A 23,567-nucleotide genomic window follows, 5' to 3' on the forward strand; every position below is an offset into this window, starting at 1 on the left:
TGTTTCTTTCTGTGTCTCTTTTTTCCCAGAATGTGTGCTTCATCTTTCCCCAGTTTCTTTATCAGTTCTTCTGTGGCTTCTCCCAGCAGGTATGCCTTCTCCACCACCACCAATATATTGAGCATGTGTAAAATATTCATGTATGAGTTCTTGAGATTGCATTTGCCTGCATTGTGGATTTTTATATTTCTCCTGCCTTCTCTTCCAGCCACTGTATGATACAGCATATCTCACACTGTACAATATCAGCTTCACCTCGCTGCCCATCCTGCTTTACAGTCTGATTGAGCAGCACATCAATATGGACATCCTGAAACGGGATCCTTCTCTTTACAGGTTAGTCTTCACATGTAACAAATGTTCATTTCATTTTAAATGTTGATATTTTATTCTATGCTATCTCTGTAAATAATATCCGTTGCTAAACGTGCTATACAAGTAAATATAATAGAAAACCAAATTATATGATAAAACATAATAGTGATGGTTGAAGATTTGATATGAATGAGAACATTTTAGGCATTGAAACAAATCTCCAATTTGTCTAATATATTAATATATTGCCACTTGAATAGTCCCATTCTTAGAAAATTTCGAAAGCGTTTAAAATAGCACTTGATCCAGCACAGCATACTGGTTTGTGTTTGTTTGTATCACATACTGACACCCCACAAAAAACGATAATTGTAGCCACAGGATCGCACAGCAGATCTCACCGTGTGCAGGACAGATACTGCATTGTCCCACTTTTAATTCAGTATCATTTCTATTTAATAACGTGACACTGAGGTACAGAAAACGTGCTCGCGGACATAGATAAACACCGTGCAGATGTGTAAGCTTAGTGTAGGTTTTCTAGTCTAAAATCAATATTCAAGAATATAAAATTAGTTCCTGTGGTTTAGTGAATATAAAAAAGATTGTAAAAAGATCTTTGTTGTTTTTACGAAGAACTGTTAATAGATTGTGTTGTACATGCTGGATATATATAGCAGTGGCAGTCATGGTCTCGTGCGCGTGCACACACACGCGCGCGCACACACACACACACACATATACATACACATACATGCAAACATGGCTCGAAATTGGCCAAAAGGGGCCAGAAACTGAAAAGGGGTCGAGCTGAAGAGTGTCTCTTGCCTGACTAAAGCTGGAACACTGATAACTGCATCGCTGATAAAAAATGTTTTATTGCCTCTTCGCCATCCTCCATCTCACTTCACATTAAACTCAACTTCCAAAATCCTTACTCATGATTGTGCATCATTAACCAGCACAAATGAACCACGACTTAACCCTCATATTCTTTTAGCCGAGATTGGAATTATTCATAGCCCCCAAAAACTGTTGAAATTGCACATTTTAAAAAATCTCAAGTGTTATACTTCCCTCGTAAAGTATATTCTATAAAGCTTTATTATTCTCTTTCTATTTATGGGTCCCTCCTTTTACGTGGCGCTCCGTATGAGTGTAGTGGCCAAAGAGAATCACGTAATCTTGTTAGCTTTGTCGCACCGCTCTCATCTTCCTATTTTAGGGAAAGAGAGCGGCGCTCTTTAGATTAAGCCGTTCACATACTCTATAAATCTCTTCCCATAAATAGAGCTGGCCAACAGATGTGGGAATAACAGGAGAGAGGTACGGCTAAGACACGAGCAGTAGTCACAAAGCAACCAGTCACACTATGCTTTAATATTAATAATAATCAGAACGATCAGAATAATAATATCTACATAATAATATATAAATCAAAGGGAAAAAAAGAGTGATTTATATATTATTATATGAAGAGTGAAGACCATAATAATGAGCGTTTCTAAACCCCAAAAGGATGTGAATATTTAATCCGCCCGGTGACCGACCTGCTTCCTGTTAGCTTTTAGCTTTCAGACGTGGTTTTTTTCAGCTCTCTTCGTTCTTTTATTAGATGACGTAATGCTGTCCGAGTCTTTTAGGGTTTCTCAGACTTACACATGTATGTGGGAGGAAATTTAAAGGTTGACTGTTGTTATAGATTTCAAACTCTAATCGAATGCATTATTGTGTTTCAGCTCCAAAACTTCTGGCCCTGCAATTTGAATTTGGCAGCAGATGACTGTTTGTTCAGCTTTCAGCTTTTTTTTTCTTTTCTTTCCTTTGTTCCAGTAATCGATACACTGTTTTCCTCTGGCTCGAGGATGTAATTGCACACGAACTATCTTTTACATGGAAGCAGGAAAAAAGCAGCGTTGGCTCACGGCCTTGTTTGGATCGTCGCGTTGTAGCGATACTGCTAACTAAGTGCTTAATCAATCTATAGCCGCGCTTTCAAGAGCGAAGTCCCGAAGGCTCACAGCCTGCACGTGTATATTGGGGAGCATATAGTAGTACAGCATTAGAGCGTTTAGGGATTAGATGCCTGGAGTATTAAAGGGTTTAACAGAAATATGGAGTAAGTCTTGATAGTGTAATGCAAGGCCATGGGGATAGAAGAGAAAAGCGGTTGCAAGTGTTAAATTAAAGGAATATTTAATCAGGTATTTATCCAGGATATCTATAATGTTTGTGAGGTTACTGTAGGCTGGAGTTATGATGCATTTCTTTTGTTTTTGGATAAAAAAAATAAAAAATAAAAAATCTCAAATTAAAACTCATTTCCAGTTGAAGCCAGATGTTTACATAGACCTTAGAGAATCTGCAAAATGTTAATAATTAATAAACAATGAGAGATCATAAACCTTACATTTTGTTTCTTATTTTTTTTTTAAAGTAATTGAAAGTACTGGTTTGTACTGGTTTTGATTTAGTAAAATAAAGTTTATTTCTGTTAAAAGCTAAATGTTCTCTTGTTCTGTTTTTTTGTTTGTTTTTGTTTTTTTTTTTCTTTCAGAGACATTGCCAAGAATTCTCTGCTCCAATGGCCCATCTTCATCTACTGGACATTTCTAGGAGTCTTTGATGCAGTGGTCTTTTTCTTTGGTGCTTTCTTCCTATTTGACAACACCAGCTTCACCAGTAACGGACAGGTATTGACTTCATTGACTTCATTACTGTCACCATCCACCAATATCTTTAGTTTTTCATGCGAGTTTTCTCTTTATTTTTCACACCATTGTTTTCATCTTTAAGTTCTTCTCATCCATTTCAGTAATTTCATTATCAGGCAGAGCAAAGGATGAAGTGTGTGTGTTTGTCTCTGTGTGTGTGTCTGTGTGCGTGCGTGTGCCTGTGTCCTTGCGTGTGTCTGTGTGTGTTTGTGCCTGTGTGTTTGTGCCTGTGTGTGTTTCTGCCTGTGTGTATATCTGTGTCTGTCTGTGTGTCTGTGCGTGCGTGTCTGTGTGTGTTTTTGTGCCTGTGTGCGTGCGTGTGCCTGTGTGCGTGCGTGTGCCTGTGTGCGTGCGTGTGCCTGTGTGCGTGCGTGTGCCTGTGTGCGTGCGTGTGTCTGTGTGTGCGTGTGTGTGCCTGTGTGCGTGCGTGTGTCTGTGTGTGTGTGTGCCTGTGTGCGTGCGTGTGCCTGTGTGCGTGCGTGTGTCTGTGTGTGTTTTTGTGCCTGTGTGCGTGCGTGTGCCTGTGTGCGTGCGTGTGTCTGTGTGCGTGCGTGTGCCTGTGTGCGTGCGTGTGCCTGTGTGCGTGCGTGTGTCTGTGTGTGTGTGTGTGCCTGTGTGCGTGCGTGTGCCTGTGTGCGTGCGTGTGTCTGTGTGTGCGTGCGTGTGTCTGTGTGCGTGCGTGTGTCTGTGTGCGTGCGTGTGTCTGTGGGTGTCTCTGTGTATGTATGTGCGTGCATGTGTGTGCGTGCGAGTGTGAAATGAGGCAGCTTACACACATTTCTAACATTACAGGTGCTTTTCCATTCATGTACAACACAAAGCATGCTGGAACATCTTTCTCTGTGCCATCGTTTGATTATATTCATCCTTCTGGATTGCCTGTTTCTTGTTTGATTTGGTTTCGGGGTTTTTTGTGTTATTATAACATCCTAATTTTTCTTTTTTTTTTGCCCCTTCCCTTTTCCCTTCTCTGGTTGGTTTTCTGTTTATTTTCTCTCTCTTTCTGTTTCTTCCTCTTATTTCTTGCTCTTTCCTGTCCCCCCTCCTTCCCCCTTTTCCTTTCCTCAGCTAATGGCCACAAACACGCAGATGGTAAGCCTGTCCCTGTCTGTCTCTCATCTTCTATTTAGTTTGAGTTTGGTCTGTTTCTACCCCTTTCACCTTCCTCCTCCTCCTCCTCCTCCCGAACTGACCCTGAGTCTAGTCACATCTAACCAAGTCCTTAAAACCGTCTCTTTGTCCACTCATTCATTAGACCTGGGTGCTGCAGGATTAATCCTCTACCCCTCTCATCTTCCCCTCTCATTATGTAGTACACTAGAGCACGTTTGTGTCTTTGTGTGTCAGGTGCAAAAACACGTCAAGAAAGGTGGCACTGTAGTCATCCTCATAGGTTTTGTTGGACTTCTGTCCGTCATCTCACGCCTCACTGCAAGGGCAAATAGGGCAACTGGAAGAGACATGAACTGCTTGGTCCTGTGACCCAGTGATCATGAGAAAAGAAATATTTAAATGTTGTGGACATTTGGACTGGGCAATATGACAATATAATGTGGATATTGTAATTATTGATGTTACAGTGCACTTCACATAGATATCACAATCTTTTTTTATAAACTTATTTTATTTTAAACGCATTACAAACAAACGCAAGTTTTATGAAGTTTAACCATTATAATTTTTCTAAAATGCTTGATTTCAGTTTTTTAAAATGTTATTATTATCACTATTATTAATAATATTTTCTATATTCTGCTCTATTTATTTATTTATTTATTTATTTCTTTCTTTCTTTCTTTATTTATTTATTTATATTTTTTATTATTATTATTTTCTATACTGTGGTTTGTTTATTTTTTAATTTGTTTGTGTTTTGTGTATATAAATAAAATATATAAAATTAATATATAACAATACGACTTTTATACTGTAGAAACGTTTTCTTTCAATTTAATGTTATGTTTTTATTTCTTTTTCATTTTTTTTTTTTTTACAATATATATATATGTATATATATTTTAATGTGTTTATTTTTATTTTAGTTATTTTTATATTTGTATTTTTATACACGTTAAATTGAAGTATCATCAAACTAAATTCTTTGTCTCATGCTACATGCTTCGTTTTTTTTTCCCACTGCTGGTCAATTTGATTTGTCCCACTTTGATCGACATTTATGTTTGTGACACTTATTGTTTATAATAGAAATCTCTCAAGTGCCATGATATGATAGTCATATTGCCCATCCCACTATACATAGAAACAATCTACTTTCAGGTATTGTGTGATGATAATTTCCTCATGTATCTCAGTGGAATAATGAGTTACGTAGAGATTTTGTCCTTGCAGTGCTTTTACCGTATCATTGTCCTCTCACAGTGGGGTAAGTTGCTTCATGTGTCATATTTTACACTGGTATTAGCAGCTCATCAGCTTCATGTGGTGTTCACTAAAACTCTAAACATTGCACTGCATTTCTCCATGTTTGCTGTGGGCTGCTATTGTTTGTTTTTCACTGTTTATTCAACATTTGGAGTCAATAAACAGCTGGTAAGCCGGTAAACATAGATACCAGAGACAGCCGTTACTGATGCCTTTTTAGAGTAAACGTCTTAATTAAAGACAGATTGATTTTCTGTCTGTTTTTAAAGTTTTGTTTCTTTCACGGTTGGAGATCAGTGTTGGTTCAGTTAGACGTGACATAATTCACTGAAATGTGAGTCCACTGGAATTCTGTTACTCCTTGACTCAACCTCACAGAGATGAGCAACACTCGAGTGCTCTTACGCTCGATATCTTTGCGTTTTAAGATCTTGTGAGTACGAGTGCTCCTATGCAGAAACCTCACAGAAGCTAGAAGAGGATTATGTGAATCTGATATTTGGCAGATTTCTTTATCCGGAGCGATTTACAGAAGTCTTTATCATTTCATTCATAGATACTGGTTCACTAGGTCATGTAGTAACAACACCATCAGTCTGACACTCAAACAGCTACAAATGCAGTAATGACCACGTAAAAACATACACAAACCATCCAGATTAAACATCCTTCTTACTCTAATCAGGGTTCATTGAGTGATCCGAGACCAAACCGGTGCAAGCTAATGACGGACACTTTATTTACTTTTGAATCAAGGCCTTGACACTTTGAGTGAAACACCACAGCCTGTTAGAAATTACTACGACAGGCCGAATATTTTGATCTATATGATAAAGACACTGTAGTATATCAGAGCTTGTTAATAAGCATGAAATATGCAGACTAGGCTTTACTTTTAGACGTTTGTGTTTATATTAAATGAGTGTTATTGCTGTTATTACTGTGTTTCTTATCCAGATGTTCGGAAACTGGACATTTGGAACTCTGGTGTTCACAGTGCTGGTATTTACAGTCACGTTAAAGGTAGCACAATATATATATATATGTGTATGTATATACACACACACACACACACACACACAAATGAAAGTGATAATTTATGGTATTATTATTTTTTTTATATGTAAACATCATCTTTGTATTAACACTCTGCAGCTCGCTCTGGACACACACTACTGGACCTGGATCAACCATTTTGTCATTTGGGGATCTCTGCTGTTCTACGTGATCTTCTCACTTCTCTGGGGCGGCATCATTTGGTATGTTTTACAGCCTTCCAGAAAGTGTGCCACGCTAATAAAGTTAGCTGGAGTAAATGTGAAGCAAAGAGATCACATATTATTAAGAGATATGTGATGTTTCAGTTAAAAGTACTTCATTAGTTGTGAGTTTCTCTGGAAACTTTGAGTCATTCTCATAGAAACATTACTTTTCAGACTTAATACTGTTTTTAGACCTTTTTTTCTGTTTCTGTGGGAACAGTAGGCTTCCTTTTTCTTTTTTATTCCATCTGTACACAACAATATTTTGTCGAATATATTGTGTATTATTGTATCCAGCTTGTGTAAACAGAAAAACTTTAGTCTTTAGCAAATCAGAGTTCTTTTCCTCTTTGTCTTCTCCCCGTAAAAGGCCGTTCCTGAACTATCAGAGGATGTACTACGTCTTCATGCAGATGTTAGCCAGTGGACCGGCGTGGCTCAGCATCATTCTGCTCATCATGGTCAGTCTGCTGCCTGACGTGCTTAAAAAAGTGCTGTGGAGAGCTCTGTGGCCCACCACCACCGAGAAAATACAGGTACACTTACTGCTGCTAGATTTACACTACTACTCCTATAATGTTACCTGTTTGTTTTTTTTTCTCTAAACCTACTTAGATATTATAAAGAGAATATCAAAGAGCATGGGGTGTCATGTCAAGTCATTTGGCTTAATGAGCTCAGTCTAATACACTCAGTCTAGTGAACGGACCTTTAGACCTCCATCATCAATGTGTTATTAGCTTTGAGTTTAAGAAAAAACAACACCATATAAATATATTATATATAAATAATCAGACGTAAAGTAAATCATTGATTTGTATATGAAGTTAAAAACAGTATAAAGCTTTTACTTTATATAGACAGTTACTTAAGCATAAGTATTCACCCTCCCCTCATCAATTAGATTTATACTGTATATGTTTGGAATCTACACAAAATCCCATAATATTAAAGTCAGGGGATAAATAAAAAATTACAAACCTTAAAATTATGAAAATTAGTTTTCAAACCCCCGTTACAGTAAGAAATCACATTAGTTCGTTTGGAAACATACTTTTGGAAACATAGTTTTCCGATTGCTAATGAAATAAAGTGTATTGCTCTATTCTGCCCCTTAGTGGAAACCCAGAGTAGCCTTTTTCCCCCCATCGTATACATTTAAATTCTCGAGGTGACTGTCGAATAGGATATAGTCCGAGAAGAGCCTTTATCAGGCTGTATTGAATTTTAGGTGTATCGCTTCCACTAATTGGAAAGAAAACGAACACAGTGTGTGTAATGTACCACACACACGAGTCACGTAATTGTATTGTTTCTACCTACAGTAGCTGCGTGATGAGATCGTGGAATCAGATAAACAACTAGAGCTTCACATTAGTTTGTGAAAAGGCCCAAAATATCACCAGAAATATTTACATTTTATGGAAGAGGTTCACTAGACTAGATCACGGGTCTAGTGACTGACTCGGGGTACAAATAACACCAGAGACAGCAGGTGACTCTGAGAATAAAAACAACACTGAAATGGAGAGAAAAAAAATGATCGTGTAAATATTTATGGATAAAATCTTTATGGATAAAGTTTCAACATCAAATCAATAGATTCATGAGAAAAGAGTATTTTGTCCATTTATCCGAATATCTGCACCAGTTACTATGGCAACGCTACGGTAAACAGATTTACACATTAATTTCATGTGGGCGTGTAAGTTATCAGCTATTACACACACACACACACACACACACACACACACGCATCATCTCACACATTACAGCAGTGTAAAGTTGATCTAGTCACAGTGTAATAAAAGCTTGCAGGAGGTTTTACTGTTCTATTTCTGTCTACTTTGTGCCCCTGAACATGCTATTGTTGTAGCTCTGACTTTGTTTCGACCATGTTTACGGTCTTTAGATTTACCTTTGCTACGGATCAATCCCGAGAATGCTGGATGTAAGTGTATAAGCGTTTGCAGCTCAGGAAGTCCTCAGCTGCAACGTTCCAGATCTCTTCTTTACTTTCGTTTTATTCAGTGTTAAAAAAAAAAAAAAAAAAAAAAAAAAAAACTGTCGAAGAAAAAGCACGTTTTTTTTTTTTTGAAGGATGTCCAACATTTCCTTGAACTACTCCTTGACTGAAGATGTGTACACTATACTTTCTGATGAACCTGCCCTTAACTCTGAACTTTACAGCTTTTAAAATCTCTCTGTATGTTTACAAAAACTAAAGGCTAAACTCTGGCTAAAAGAAAAAAAGTCCACAAGTTTGTAGCTAATAAGGCTGATAAATAGTTGTCACTCATACAGAATTACTGAATTAAACATTTTGAATAAGCAAAAGAAAATCACAAGGAGGTGATGAGATGCGACGATCGTCGTTACGGTTAAACCGTGTTAGTGTTTTCTAACTAGTTTAACAAATAGCTTCTAATATTTTTTATACAGTATATAGTAAGTACAAAGGCTGTATAATGTCATTGTTATACCCCATGTAGTGCACTAGTAGAAAATCCGCTTAAGATGCTTTAAAATGCGTCTTTAGGAAATGAACTGAATTTAAGGGCAATTAATCTAAATTTATTCTGACAGCCTTATTAGCTATAAATCTGGTGCAAATTTATTTCTGCTTAAACTAGTTGCCTACTTTCCCAGATTAGCTTTTAATATACTAACATGAAGTAGTAATAATTATTAATAATAATAAATAATTAGTAATTATTGCTTATTAGATTAGATTGAATCTAATCTAATCTAATAAGCAATAATCTGGTACAGTTTAGCTCATATGTTATTAGTGTAGTTTCTTACTGGAGCTCTAACCCCTCCCTCCATGTTAACACTTCTAAACCCATTTTTGTCTTTTCCTCTTCTCTTCTCTCCTCGTCTGCCTCTTCTCCCACAACGTACGACTGCATCCTTCGACTTGCCCTTTACCGCTGTGTCTTTAACCCCTGAATCTTGACCTTTTCCCTCTGAACCCACGTGGCCGTGGTAACGGCAGACAAAGCGCCAGTGCCTTACCGCCGAGCAGTCCACCATCTTTATGCTCTCTCAGACCTCCAGCAGTATCAGTTTCTGAACTGGGCAGGAGGTGACCCTTCAGTCTCTTCGCATGTGTGTGTGTGTGTGTGTGTGTGTGGAACAAGTTACTGCAACCTGTGGGCCAAGAACTTCTTACTAGTCAGAATTATTTGTGTATATATATATGTATGTACATAATGCTAACCAAAGATGGAAAACTCATCGTGTTAAAGCAACTGAGAATTTATTATTTTTTTTAAAATTATTTTAGTTACATCTGCAAAATGGACCGTTAAGTTGAGCTGTTTGTCTGCCTAGACAGACAGACACCTCAATTTAACGGTCCATTTTGCAGATGTAACTAAAATAAAAATTTTCAGTTGCTTTAACACAATGAGTTTTCCATCTTTAGTTAGCATTACGAATATAAGGAATATAAATAAAAAGACACAGATAGGCAGACAGACCTAATATTTATCCATATGAATTTTGTTCATATCTCTGAACAAAAATAAACTAGAATAAAACCCCACAATGTCTTTCTGTCAACATGAATCTTTTAGCTGCTTTATGGAAATCTTTTGTGGTCTATAAACACATCCATATTTAATTACGATCAATCTAATAGCCGTGTTTTCAGCAACAGAAACGACAGACATGGCTTAGTGATTTATTGCCAAGGCATTAGTTGAAGACGTAAGCCTGCTAAGCTCTCAGTAATGACTGTAAGAAGAGCTGTGGTACCTCAGAAGTGGCGCTTGCTCCAGTCGTGCTCGTGTGCTTCGTAACTGCATGCACTGCTCCGTGTGCTCACATGCATGAATGTAAGCGGACATCTGTGTTTGTAGGTTGGGTGAATACGAAATGTGAAATCTGTCCATTGCTACACGCAACTCAGGGCTGCATGGTTTCATGCAGCGTTCTACATGTCACATGTCCCTTTTTTGTTTCGTTTGTTTTTTATTGATGAACCTTTTGAACAGGAACAGGTTGATCTGAACGGTTGTATACTGAAGAAACACTAAGCAAGCAGTAAGGAACCTCACACCTCCACCACATACAGCCATTTCCTTTAGGCTGAGTGTCTGTGTGTGTCTGTGTGTGTCTGTGTATCTGTGTGCGTGTGTGTGTGTGTGTGTGTGGCTGTCCACAGAGGATGAAAGCTGATAGGACCTTTCTAGCACACAGTGAGGACTCCCTGTTACATGGGGTTCAGACAACTACTGAGGCTTAACAGCAGCATGGTAAAGAGAACAAACAGGGGCTTGTACTAACATCCGGTCCACCATCAGACTCATCAGACCTAGAACGAATACCAGGTTAACACAAGCACTTTATTTTACACTGCGGTGTTTTACTTAGTGTTTAATCCACAGATCTGGAGTAACATCTGGTACATGCATTGCAGGACTCATAGTTAGTCAGCGTTACTCGACATGTTTAAGCCAAATGGCTATGTGTTATATGAATAATTACTTTTAACTTCCCTCTTTGTTTTCTAATATGCAAAATGCCAAAAAAATACCTTAATTGATTTCACCCCATAAACTAAAATACATTGTGTGTTATATACATCAAGTGTGTTATTAAGGGCTCATGTAAAACGTTTGTCCTGATGATTGTGATCAATAAGAAACTTTTTTTTCCTCTCCTTTGTCCACTCGCTAAGAGAGAATGTAAGTTTCACCTGTAAGGAGACTTTTATTCAGCATTTTTAAGGAGTGTTTAGTGTTAATACATTTCATTAATAAACGTCACTGTCCCATAAGAGGAATAATACTCCAGAGCTTCCGGTTATATGAAAAGACAGTAACTCGTGCTTCATCAGGCCAGATCACACCCCGTCATCGTAAATCATTTTCCTATAACAGCACGACCCCCATGTAGTGTTTCATCCTGGATTTCACAATTACATATACACGGCAATGTATTGCACTGTAGCGTTGACAATAACAAAAATATCTTTGTGCTTTAAAATGCAGAGTGTGTACCAGAATTTACTTGGAATTACAATAAACTATTATTACACGTACCACACTGTCAAATAAAGTCCTTCTGTAATATTCCAGAAAGTGAAATGTGTCTTCATGTTGCTCAGAAATGACTAGAAATGACTTCTGAAGCGTTCCTTCAGCACCATTTAGCTCCGTTGATAATTATAGATTCGATGAGTCTGATGGTGACGATACTGCGAAGCCCCTGGTGTGGTGCGTGCTGTGAGTTTTGCTGTGAGAACCGACAGGCTGGGGTGGTTATGGAGACTTAATATCGGCACGCAAAAACACACATCTATTCTGTTTCCAGTGTGAGGACTTAACACTGATCTTATCTCTCCTGCATCCGTTCGACGTAATGCATCGCTGGAGAAATAAAAGCTTGTCCTGTTCACTGACTGCACAGTCCTACAGGGTCCTGATGATCATTCTCCCAAGGCATGATTAAACATTGTTCTACAATATTTTGCTTGGTTTAAATTTATTTTGAGACACTCTAGTGTCCTGATGTGGTACTGCAGGCTTCTTAAGGATTTTTTCCCGTATTGGCAAAAATTCTGTTAAGGCTTAACAGTGAAAAATCCACACTAAAGGACAGAGCTTTCTTCTGAGTGTGTTACACCGCCCTGTGATGCAGCGTGAGCAGTTGTTTTTACATGTTAGCCATCAGACTCCTCTGTCGCTAGCTGGAGTAGGAATTGGTCAGACCAAATTGGGGAGAAAATATGCAAGAAATATATAAGAAAAGAAAAATGAACAATACAGGAATCAGCTCAATAGGTAATAAAGTGTGTCTGTAACCATACTTTGTCCATGACAAAGTGCACTGGAAATGAAAGATAAATCACTAACAAACTAATTTTATTTGAAACATTCTCTATAAAAAAAAGAAATAAAAAATGATGTCTAGTATATCTTAATGAAATCTCAAGATTTGTCTAAATGTTTGTGGTTAAACAAAATCCACTTGAGGAAGCAGTGAGTATGATAATATACTGAGGAAAGGTTTAAGGAACTGATGAACATAACTCGGTTTAGATCCATTTGTATGGAGAACAGGACGATTTACACACGCGAGGAAGCCACAAGGAGTGTGAATAATGATGAGATGAAGTGATGAGAATCTGAAATCATTCATTATTTACAGCTTACTGAAACCTCAAAGAAACTCCTGATGTCTTTATTGTTACATGTAACCAGTCCTACTGGATAAATAAATAGTAATTGAGCTTGATTTTGATCTCCATATCAGTACCTTCTAGGACTGTGCACTCAGAACTCTCGTTCACTGTTTTTCATGATTGCATGTTGTGTATTTTGCCTTTTTTGCACCTTCACATTTGCAGAATTTGTGTTTGGGGCTTGTGGGTGATTTTGGTTTAACTTTTGTAAACACTATTGTGTGTTTGCCTAGTGCCTGTGCTTGTTGTTCTCTCTCTCTCTCTCTCTCTCTCTCTCTCTCTCTCTCTCTCTCTCTCTCCCTTCTGTGTCTCTCTCTCTCTCTCTCTCTCTCTCTCTCTCTCTCTCTCCCTTCTGTGTCTCTCTCTCTCTCTCTCTCTCTCTCTCTCTCTCTCTCTCTCTCTCTCTCCCTTCTGTGTCTCTCTCTCTCTCTCTCTCTCTCCCTTCTGTGTCTCTCTCTCTCTCTCTCTCTCTCTCTCTCTCTCTCTCTCTCTCTCTCTCTCTCTCTCTCTCTCTCTCTCTCTCTCTCTCTCTCTCTCTCTCTCTGTCTCTCTCTCATTGTTGTCTCTTCTACATTTCTCACTTGTTCCCCTCTTTTTTTTTTTGTTCTTTTTACAGGATGCAGACAAGCTGTATAAGGGTCAGCTGTCGGAGTTTACCCCTCTATCCTCCATCCACACTCCACCTGCCCACAAACAGGGCGCTGATAAGGATCAAAGCCACGCCCATCGCAGGTCTGACTCTCCCCCTCGTAAAAAAGTGATGTACACCCGCTGGGGTGGTGGCCCCGACTACTGCACTTTCCGGCCTTTCTTCCGATTTGGGGGAAACCCCAGGCTGTCCGGGATAGCGTATGCCTACGCCGCACCCGGGCGTGAAACTTCCATCTGAAACGAAAATCTGAGCAAAACACTTGAGACTTGCACACGATAGTGCAGACCTGATCCTGAAATTACAAATTGTTAAAGTATTCACTTGAAGTTCACACTCTGGTCACCAAGGCAGCACACAGCAGCAAGGCTGGGTGTTGGTTGGTGGTTTGGAAGCAGCCCTAATGGGCCAGCAGGTCCATAGGAGTGTACAAAGTGCTGTTTTAGGGGGCCTTTTTGTACCTTGAATCCCGTGTATATGCTTGTTTGTGGTTGTGTGTGTTACCCTGAATCACACCTCCCATGTGAAAATGACTTGAAACTAATATCCTGGCAACTGAGCAGCTATAATCCAACATACAGCTTTCCCTCTGGATAGAAATGATCTGAATGCAGAGATGTATATATATATATATGATGTATGTATATACACTCACTGACTACTTTATTAGAAACACCTGTAACACTCATTCATGCAATTGTCCAATCAGCCAATCATAGGGTCTCGTCAAGACCAGGGCTCTGTTTTTTATTCAGTCTGTCCCCACTATTTTCCCCAGTAGCCTCACGTTCATGCTCAGGTGTGACAGAAGTGGAACCTGATGTGGTCTTCAGCTCTTGTAGTTCCTCCACTTCACCGTTTGACATGTTGTGCGTTCCGAGATGCTTTTTTTTGCTCGCCGTGTTAGTAAAGAGTGTTTATTTGAATCGTTTAACCTTCCTTGCAGCTTACACTGATCTGGAGAATCTTCTCTAGATGTTTTTGTTTGCGTAAGCTCTAAAGACATTCTGTTTGAGGTGAAGGTTACATTACATTGCTGTACACGATAATATGCGTTGCGCTGCTGCTGCTGCCGCTGTGTGATTGGCTATTTGGCTTATTGCAGGTAATGTACGTGCAGGTGTATAGCGCCAGTGAGTGTATATGACATTTATATGACACAGAGTGGTGTGATCTGAACACAGATCCTCACACTTCTTTCTTTTTTCTTCCCTTCCTTCCTTCTTTTCTTTTTATTTCATTTTATTTTTTGAAACTTTTTTTTTAGAGCTAACTGGTGTTGTCTTTGCGCAACTCTGGTTTTGAGGAACACTCCGTAAAAGCACCGTTATTTTGAATTGTAAGTGGCTGAACTTTAGCCATCGTTGCATCTTTATTCCACTAGATAGATAGAGCTCGCCAAGGATGCCATAGTGTGTGTATGTGTGTAGTAGTGTGTTTGTAAAACATTCGAAGAGCTAGAATTGGACTCTTACAGCTTTGTCATTTGTATTATAATTGCACCAGTTGAGTAGCTCATATGACAAGTTAGCAACTTAACTCTATTGCTAGAAACAGTTTAAAACAGTGGCAGCTTGTTAGTCTGGTGTTGGTGCTCAGAGATGTGCTATAGCTCTTTGTCAACCCTTTTCTCCTCCCTCTGCCCATTAAAATGCCTTTCTTTAGCTTTTTATTTATTTATTTTTTTGGTAAAGCTTCTGCTGACAAACGTGACTATCTACCTTAGCATCCATGTCCTTCTGCCTTAACGCTGTAACATTACCCATGCTTCATACTGTGGTCTGGACACCAAAGGTTGTAAAATAATAGATTAACGGAGTAAACTAGTGTTGTTCTTGCCTTACACTGATTTGAGGGAGCGGGGAACGGGTGCATGACGGCATTAGACGAATCCTACCGCACTGCCTTAAGTTCACACGCTGCACCAGCAGACAGCTGGATGGTAGACAGTTCCCTTTTTAGGCTGATTGCAGATCAGTTTTTCATCTAATACTATTTTGTCTGTTTGTCTGTCTGTCTATCTGTCTTGATAGAAAGAAAGATAGATAGATAGCAAGCACTATTTTGGTGTAATGTAAATATATTGATGAACAGAAAAGCTGGTTGAAGATCAGTGTAAAAACAGGGAATCTTTTTTTTTTTTTAAAGAGAGGCGGCTAGCAGTAGCTAGCTTCTTATAACGTCATCTACAGCAGGCTAAGCGACACAAGACTCCTCAAGACTTCTCATTTTTATTTTCACTCCCAATGGCAGAGCTTTGCTATGTTTACGTGGGTAGTATCTAATGTCTGTTAACAAGGTTTTATTTCTGGGTTGAGCCTCAGCGCGGAGTCTCGTGTCGCTACGCTTGCGTCACACTGTCATTATAAACTGCCTGATTAGCGTTCATAGTCACTGTCTGTTTGTCTGGTGTGTTCATGTGTCACTCGATAAGCCACTTTATTGACCATACCTGTTCACTATGTAGCACTTCCCTTTAATTAATCAACTTCATAGTGAAGAGAAGCCATCTTGGATTTCTCTAAAAATGTCTGTTGAGCATCTGACTTGTAGAATAGAGAGAGTCTGATAAGATAATACAAAACAATAAGAGATGGTTATAGGGTAATGCTTCAAATTGGGTAACATTGATCTGTTTTCTTGGTAAAACTTTACATCAAGGCTTCATGACAGCTGGCTAGTACAGTTCCTAGTGTCAGGTGTTCACCTTTAATCAGCTGCTTTAATCACTCCAGATGTGGAGTTGATATAACAGCTGAATTAAGCAACATCTGGTAGACACGAGTTTGTGTTGACCTGCTTTTTAAATTATGTCTGTTATGACAAAAAAAAGTCTGTTAAACAATTCAACTGTTAAGACTTGAAAACTAACATAACACTTTAAATGTTGTCAACATTTATAAGAAATCCAGTTAGGGGTCAGGATGAGTGGTGTTATGCAGATCTGACAGCAACCTTTACACAGTTTAACACTCCAAAATTCACAAAAACAAAAAACAAAGCCGTCCCTTTTTACGCTCCATGTTAATAACAGCAGATAATCGACATTTAAATCTCAAATGATTGACAGCTATGTACTTGTTCAAGCTTATCTCCTGGAAGCCCCGCCCTCCGTCCGTTCCTATTTCTTACAAACTCCGCCCCCACAACAGTAAACAAACAGAAATTTCAGCTCAAATGGTAAAATAAAATGGGGCTTTTTCATTCGAAAGAGAAACATAAACATTGTGTCAAAAATCACACTTTTTAAATCGTTGTAATGGTGTTGACTGTAATAAAGTAATTACACAGCGTCGTACAGGAACCTCCAGGTGCTCAGGTTTGGGTAGTGAAGCTGCTGCGTTGCGTATCCGCTTTATTTAAAATCCTGACACTAAAAATGTTGCTGTATTTAAGCTAATTTTGCTAAAATCACATGACAGAATGTAAACGTTTCTATTTTCTGATCGATCTTTTACGCTTTGTGTACGCTTCTGAACACTTTTCTACTGTTGTTCTGCTGTATTTGAACTGAAACAGACACCTGGCAGCATTTCTCCCCTCGTACCGCCTTAGTCCTCATCAGGGTTGCCAGGTCTGTGCTATTTAAAAAACATTCATTATGCAACACTGTACTCACTGTTCTGTCCATGTGACATCACAGCGGTAAGATGAGCTACAATACAGAGTCAGCCGTCGTGACGGTGCGACCGACACGAACACACGGTCATCAGTCACTTACATTCGGCTGTGGGAACAGGAGATTTTATAGATTTATGTCAGTTGTCATGAAGGGTTTATGTACTATACAGTTAGCATCATGTAGCTCAAGGAGCACTGCCCTAACATTGTACATGTACGTCTAATCTAATCTAATCTAATCTATATACATGTTCTGTAATTCTTAGAGTGCAATGCTTAGATAATTCTAGGACATATCACACATCTTACCTTTTGTTTTGTCTCCTTTCCTTTTACATTCCTTCTTTTGTCTTAGTCTTTGCTCACATTCTCAGACGTGTCGGATCTGATCCTTTCATCTACTTTCATACGTAATTTTACTGTCTTTGTTTCCAAAAATATCATAACTGTTCATCGATCTCTGAGCTTATAACCATTGTCCATGGCAGAGTTAGAGACAGAGACCGAGATAAATTGAGAGATGATGTATTGATTGCAAAGATGATGTTTGTTTTTTTGTTGTTTTTTTTAATGTTGTTGCTTCTGCTGTTTCACGTTTCTCTTTATACTGTTTTAGCTGCTCGTGAGTAGGTGCCTTGTGCTTGATAGGAAGTTTTAAAGAAAAAAATGCAAGGTCCAGGATGCTTGTAAACTTTATTTTTCTTCCAACCCTTAACAACAAGCAAAAAAACACCAAGGTCAATACTTTATTTATTCCTGACATGTAAGGATTGTCAGGTGTGACTTTGGAAAGATATCCTTATTTTTAAAGACTTGTTATAGTTCAAATGTACATTATGCCACAATCAAAATAGAAAAGCTATATATTATTGCGTACATGTGTGTGTGTCTGAGGTTTACGAATTTAGGAATGAATGAACTAATGAACAATCTAATGATGAATTGATGAATTTGCTTCTGGTCCAAAGCTGCATTGCTCTGTGTCTCTGAATGTAATCACTGTTTGTTACTCAAGCTCAAATACATCATCAGTTCATAAAAGTTTAGGTGTCTGCATGGTAACGGTAGCTGCTAAGCTAAATCGTGCATCTTTTTTTTTTTCTTTTAACATTCTGCTTATTCATATATTAGCGTATATCTGACAGTTTGAGGGTTAATTGGCTTTTACCCGGTGACTCTGTTGTCAGTCGTGGGATTAAAACTTACACCTGGACTAGAACCACTGAACGTCCGTATTGCGATGCATTCTGCTTTGAAATCGTCATTCCTGAATTCAAAAATGATCATCAGTCGCTGAAGCAGTCGCAAAGCCTCAACCCAGACAAATTACTGAATGAAATTCTATTCATTCTGAATGTTTCATTTTATCCCATTTTTAGTTACTAAAACTATACGGGTCTGTTTTTACAACCACTGTGTCATACGTTAATATAAGGAAAGTAAAATCACTGGAAATGTCGATATGTTTATTCATTTCTTGCACTGTTTTGTTGTTTTCTAAGAAATGTTTAAGATTCTGAATGTATTAAAGGAGAAGTCTGGTCCAAAAAGTGCAAGTGTTGCTGATGTAAAGTGAAAAAAAAAAAAACAACAGCGTTCAGTCAGCGTTATGTCATTTGGCTGATGTGTCATTTACATCTTCCACCAGTACTTAGCCACTTCTTCTGTTGTAAACTAGAACACTGATGATGTGAACTGTGCACATTTCTTCAGGAAGGCAGTGCAGGATCCAATCTCCTTCACAGATATAAGAGTTATTTAGGAGGGAAGACACTTGTGTTGCTCTTTTGAATTTTTATTTCTTTTCCGACAAGCCACTGTATCGTGTAGGAATTATTTCTAAGCCAGGAATCAGATGTTCGCTGGACACTGGTCTCTGTTTAAACACTGGATCTTATCCTATAGATCTGACAGATGTAGAAATATTTTGTATATCTTATTGAGAAAAAAAAGAAAGTCATTTTTGCTATTTTTTGTATTCAGAAGTTTAAAAAAAAAATACCACTCGATTTATGGGATTAGTTTGTTTTATACCAACCAAAATTGGAGATCCGGCAGAGGAAGGCAATATAAAAACCAGTATAACAGAAGAAGTTGCGAAATAGCTTTAATCTTCTGCTCTTTCATTAGTCGTGTTGACGTGCACTGTTCGAGGACGCATCACACTAGGAAGACTAGTAAACTAGGAAGACACTTTGACGTCCATTCGCTGCTGTTCACAAAGTGTGACCAAATACTATTCTAGATGTCTATACTGTTGTAAAGGCTTTACTGACTCTAGTGGGGCTCACAGTAACTCAACGCCAGCCTATTCACTTTAACCGAATGTCTGTTTGCTTTTCTTGTTTTTTATTTTTATTTTTTAATTATTATTTGTTTCTTCTCAATCCGTCAGCACAAAGTGTGATGTTGCTCTTAACTAAGTCTATACTGTATATTTAAAATGTATGTATACTACTGTACACTTTACAGTATACATGTAGTCCTGATTCACTGTACAGTTTGGGGGTCTTTTTGTATACAGTTTTTAACAGATTGATATCTGTAGATATATGTGGATTTTTGCCAGCTTTTCTGTAGTTATTAACAGCACAAAAAGCTGTAAAACTGCTTGTAATAAATAAATGAAGAAAACTCCTGTATTGCCTGTGGAATATTTTATTTCTATTCCTCTTCTGTTGTATATTAAGTTTCTATTAGTGGAAAAAACCTCATAAAATTTTTCAAAGCCCTGAATAAAATCAAATATTAAGCCCTCACCTGAGCTGAGACTCGAACCAATAACGCTGGGGTTCAGACTGTAGAATCTTCAGGGCTTTCTGATTTCTCTGTAACATGACAAGCTGCATTTTATTACATCTTATATTCAAGTGGGAACAATAATTAGAAGAGGGTGGCAAAGGCATCACTGATAAGAGCTGCTAGAATCTCAAAATTAACACTCAGCCTAGACTAATGCTCTGGTTATATTGACATAATCATCTTTAATGAATTGCTGTAGGAATTTCAAGCAGAGGTAAGTAAATATAAAATTATTATTATTATTATTATTATTATTATTATTATTATTATTATTATTATTATAAAATTGGGCTTTACTTATGCAGATAAGGAAGGGAAAAATATATAGGAAATCTATCAATATAATTTTGAGAACACAGATGTGTTAAGGGCCTGTATGACGGCCGGAAAAGTTCAACAATTCTCTCAATAAATCCCACTAATAATCGTCCTCCTCCTCCTCTTCCACCTGTTCCTTCTCATCCTTTATTATTATTATTATTATTATTATTATTATTATTATTATTATCATACCACTTTCATCACATAATGTGCTGTATTAACACATAATGAACACAAGGTGGCAGCAGATTTCCTAGTCAAGTAGCATTTATTGTCATTTCACCCTTATATAGCTTGATGCAGATTTTGACGCATTCATGAACTTTTTCACTTTTATTCCATCACTATAGACATTTTCTGATTATATTTGTCTCAGATTAGTCCTACTGTGCAAACTGTCTCTATAAACAATTTAAAAAAGTCCCACAGAGATATTACACAGAGGTGAGATATTACTCATCCTGATGAGAGATTTATTTTTTTAAGAGCTTTTTCCTCCTTTTTTTGTAATACAAATAAATCAATTAAAAACCAAAATCAAATCGTAATAGTTTCAAATGAAAAAGTGAACCAGATGTAATACTAAGTAACAACCACACGAGGGCAGTATAGTATAACACGTATTTATTTATTTATTTATTTATTTTAACTTTATAGGAAAGTTATTTTAATATGTATTACATTTACATTACATTTATTCACAGAATAAAGTCAAAGCTGTTGAAATAAAATAAATTACATTGTTCATCAATGTAAAATAACTCTTAATAAAGTAACAAACACTAATCATAAAACAAAGAGTCGACTCTCGAATCTGATTGGTCAGGAGATGTTGATTCATTTTGCTATTGAATTAATTCACGTTACTCAGGAGAAATTTATTTAGCATTCTTTAGCATTTAGCTTTTTTTTTTTTTTTTTTTTTTTTTTTTTAGCATTTTTTCACTCAAATGTAAAACTTGAAAGTTTTGTTTTATGGATTTTGCTTCGCCTGTTGTAATAAAATAAATAAAACAGTCCTCCACATGATGTTACAGGAAAAAATAATCCACGTGGAAAAAGTAACTTCAGCAGCGTCAAAGCACGCGCACAGTGTAGTGGGTTACTTATGACGTCAGAAGATGATTTTTAAATGTTCACCACGTCCTCTAGGTCTTCTAACTAAAACTAAAACCTCCAAGGGTTAATTTTAATATTTTCCCCTATTTTTTCCTAATTTTTCCCCTATTTTGTCCCCTAATTTTTCCTTTTTTTATTTTTATTTTTTCATTCTAAATGAAAATGTATTCTAAAGCTATGTATGGTCATATGTATACAAACGTATGCGGACATCAAAACAGATATTAATAAAAAGAACAAATACGGCATGATGAAAAATGAGACGCCTGATGAACATGTGGATCCTTCTGTTGCTAAACATGGTCCTTGGGACTGTTTGTAGTGTGAAGGTTATAATTAACCATTTTTTTCTAATTTAAGATTAATTAGGTTTGGGGATGATTAAGGGTGCTGATTTAAAATGTACACAACAGCACACAACTTTTAGAAACTGCATGTTGAGAGCTCTGTAAAATTTAAGCAAAGCTACTATTGAAAACGGGTAATGGAGCGTGTGGTTGTGTGTGTGTGTGTGTGTGTGTGTGTGTGTGTGTGTGTGTGTTCACTCAGCTGTAAAATCTCCATGAGGGCTGAAATTGCAGTTATTTGCTGAGATTATTTATGAGTCATTTGGCTTTTATTCTCTCTTTGTCTGCCGGACGGCCCCTTTTATTAACGACTTAAAATGATTCTTAATGGTTCATGAAAACACTGAATCTGCTGTCTGATTGGCGTTGAACATTCAATATGTTGCTCTGAGGTCTTAGTGAAGGTGGCTAGATGTGACAGTGATTGAAAGACAGTGATACGAGGGGTGTTTGGTGCTCACACGCACACTTCAGATACTGTAATGTCCGACTGGTGCTCTGGAGCCTGGCTGAGTTTCCAGCCTCAGCATCGTGTGAGTATGCCTCACCAGTAGAATCAGTTATCAGAACCAGTTTCCATCAGTCAAAAATTGTAAAAAGTGTAGGTTTAGGCTTTAATGTGATATAATCCAGACCTGTGTGTTAACAAAACAGCTTTGTTTATGAGTTTTGTCTTGAATCAGTAACAAGTCATCTTTCTACAGAAAGAAATCTTAGTGAAATATTTAATTACAAAAGCAAACTTCAAATTGAATCATAAAATAAAATAAAGCTAGAACTAGCAGCCAGAAATGTTTAAGACATGTGGAATCTAAACAATTAATCTGGAGCAGTGGGTTTGGTTTCATTACACAAGTTGTACCTCCGTTGTACCTCCTGTACCTAAGGAGAAGCTCCATCCTGAAACCCGTGAAACATGTTTAGCAAATTTATTGGATGGATTTCAGTGTATTTTCATTTTGTTTTGCACTTCCCGGCCACCGTAGAGATGTCACAAGGACATAAGAAATGCATTATACATTAAAGATGGATGAAACACAGAATCAGTGGAGTTGTTGGTGCAAACATAGCTCGAAGACATCTGATCGAATAATGAGATCTTCAAGGTGATAAGTGATGTGATGGTGGTGGTAGCATGACAGTTGAAGCTTTAGCAGCGGATCTACTGTATTTGAGCAGAGTAAAATGTATAGATCTAAAATAACATCATCATCAACCAAAACTTTCTACAGCAGCAAGAAACAGAAGCTTAATTCATAGGAGTACCAAAGAAAAATCGAAATACTCATTACACTGTAAGGGTACATAAAATTATGCAGATCTCTGAATATAAAATAAAACACATTTAATAACGTTTATCATCAGATATCAGATATATATATATATATATATATATATATATATATATATATATATATATATATAAAAAAATAAATGCATATATTAAAATAACATAAGAAGACAAAGGTGCTCAGTAAGATGAGTTCAAAGGGTTCATGACAGGTACATGAAGGTTTCCCAGATATTTAAGAAGCTTGGGTTTGATTTTTTTAAGCTATATGTTAATAAAGTGTATCATTTCTAGTTTGATTTATATTTCACAATCCCATCCCCCTGCTGAACTGGAGGCATGAGGCATGAAAGTTAGTCTCTGTCCACGTGCTTCGGTACAGAAGGTTTTTTTTTGTGAAGTGTGAAGTGAAGAGTACTTTGGAAAGTGGCGGGTCATCCACTTATTCCAGCAGTCATGGTCGAACAGCGTCTTTGTAACAGACTTACACCAAGCACGTTGCAGCAATGGCAATGGCTCAAACACTTTGCACAGTCAATTTCCTGCGAACT

The 23,567-nt window shown here is 37.5% G+C and overlaps 1 protein-coding gene across 7 annotated transcripts in view; it reads left to right on the forward strand.

Moving 5' to 3' along the window:
* The window catches only part of atp11a (ATPase phospholipid transporting 11A), an 81,732-nt gene extending 61,954 nt beyond the window's left edge, over positions 1-19,778 (forward strand). For 2 of the 7 annotated variants that reach the window (XM_060860003.1, XM_060860001.1), the window contains exons 23-30: positions 30-89; positions 209-336; positions 2,873-3,008; positions 4,098-4,121; positions 6,369-6,434; positions 6,567-6,670; positions 7,044-7,209; positions 13,483-19,778. In XM_060860003.1, the coding sequence (XP_060715986.1) occupies positions 30-89; positions 209-336; positions 2,873-3,008; positions 4,098-4,121; positions 6,369-6,434; positions 6,567-6,670; positions 7,044-7,209; positions 13,483-13,755 (957 nt within the window). In that variant the 3' untranslated portion in view covers positions 13,756-19,778. Of the gene's footprint in view, positions 1-29; positions 90-208; positions 337-2,872; positions 3,009-4,097; positions 4,122-6,368; positions 6,435-6,566; positions 6,671-7,043; positions 7,210-8,585; positions 9,327-9,671; positions 9,804-10,844; positions 10,936-13,482 lie in introns of those variants that run through there. The other 5 variants (XM_060860004.1, XM_060860005.1, XM_060860007.1 and 2 more) reach the window with 5 other exon arrangements.
* The last annotated feature ends 3,789 nt before the right edge of the window (positions 19,779-23,567 follow it).

This window comes from Tachysurus vachellii, chromosome 24, assembly GCF_030014155.1.
Source record: "Tachysurus vachellii isolate PV-2020 chromosome 24, HZAU_Pvac_v1, whole genome shotgun sequence".
Classification (NCBI taxonomy): Eukaryota; Metazoa; Chordata; class Actinopteri; order Siluriformes; family Bagridae; genus Tachysurus; species Tachysurus vachellii.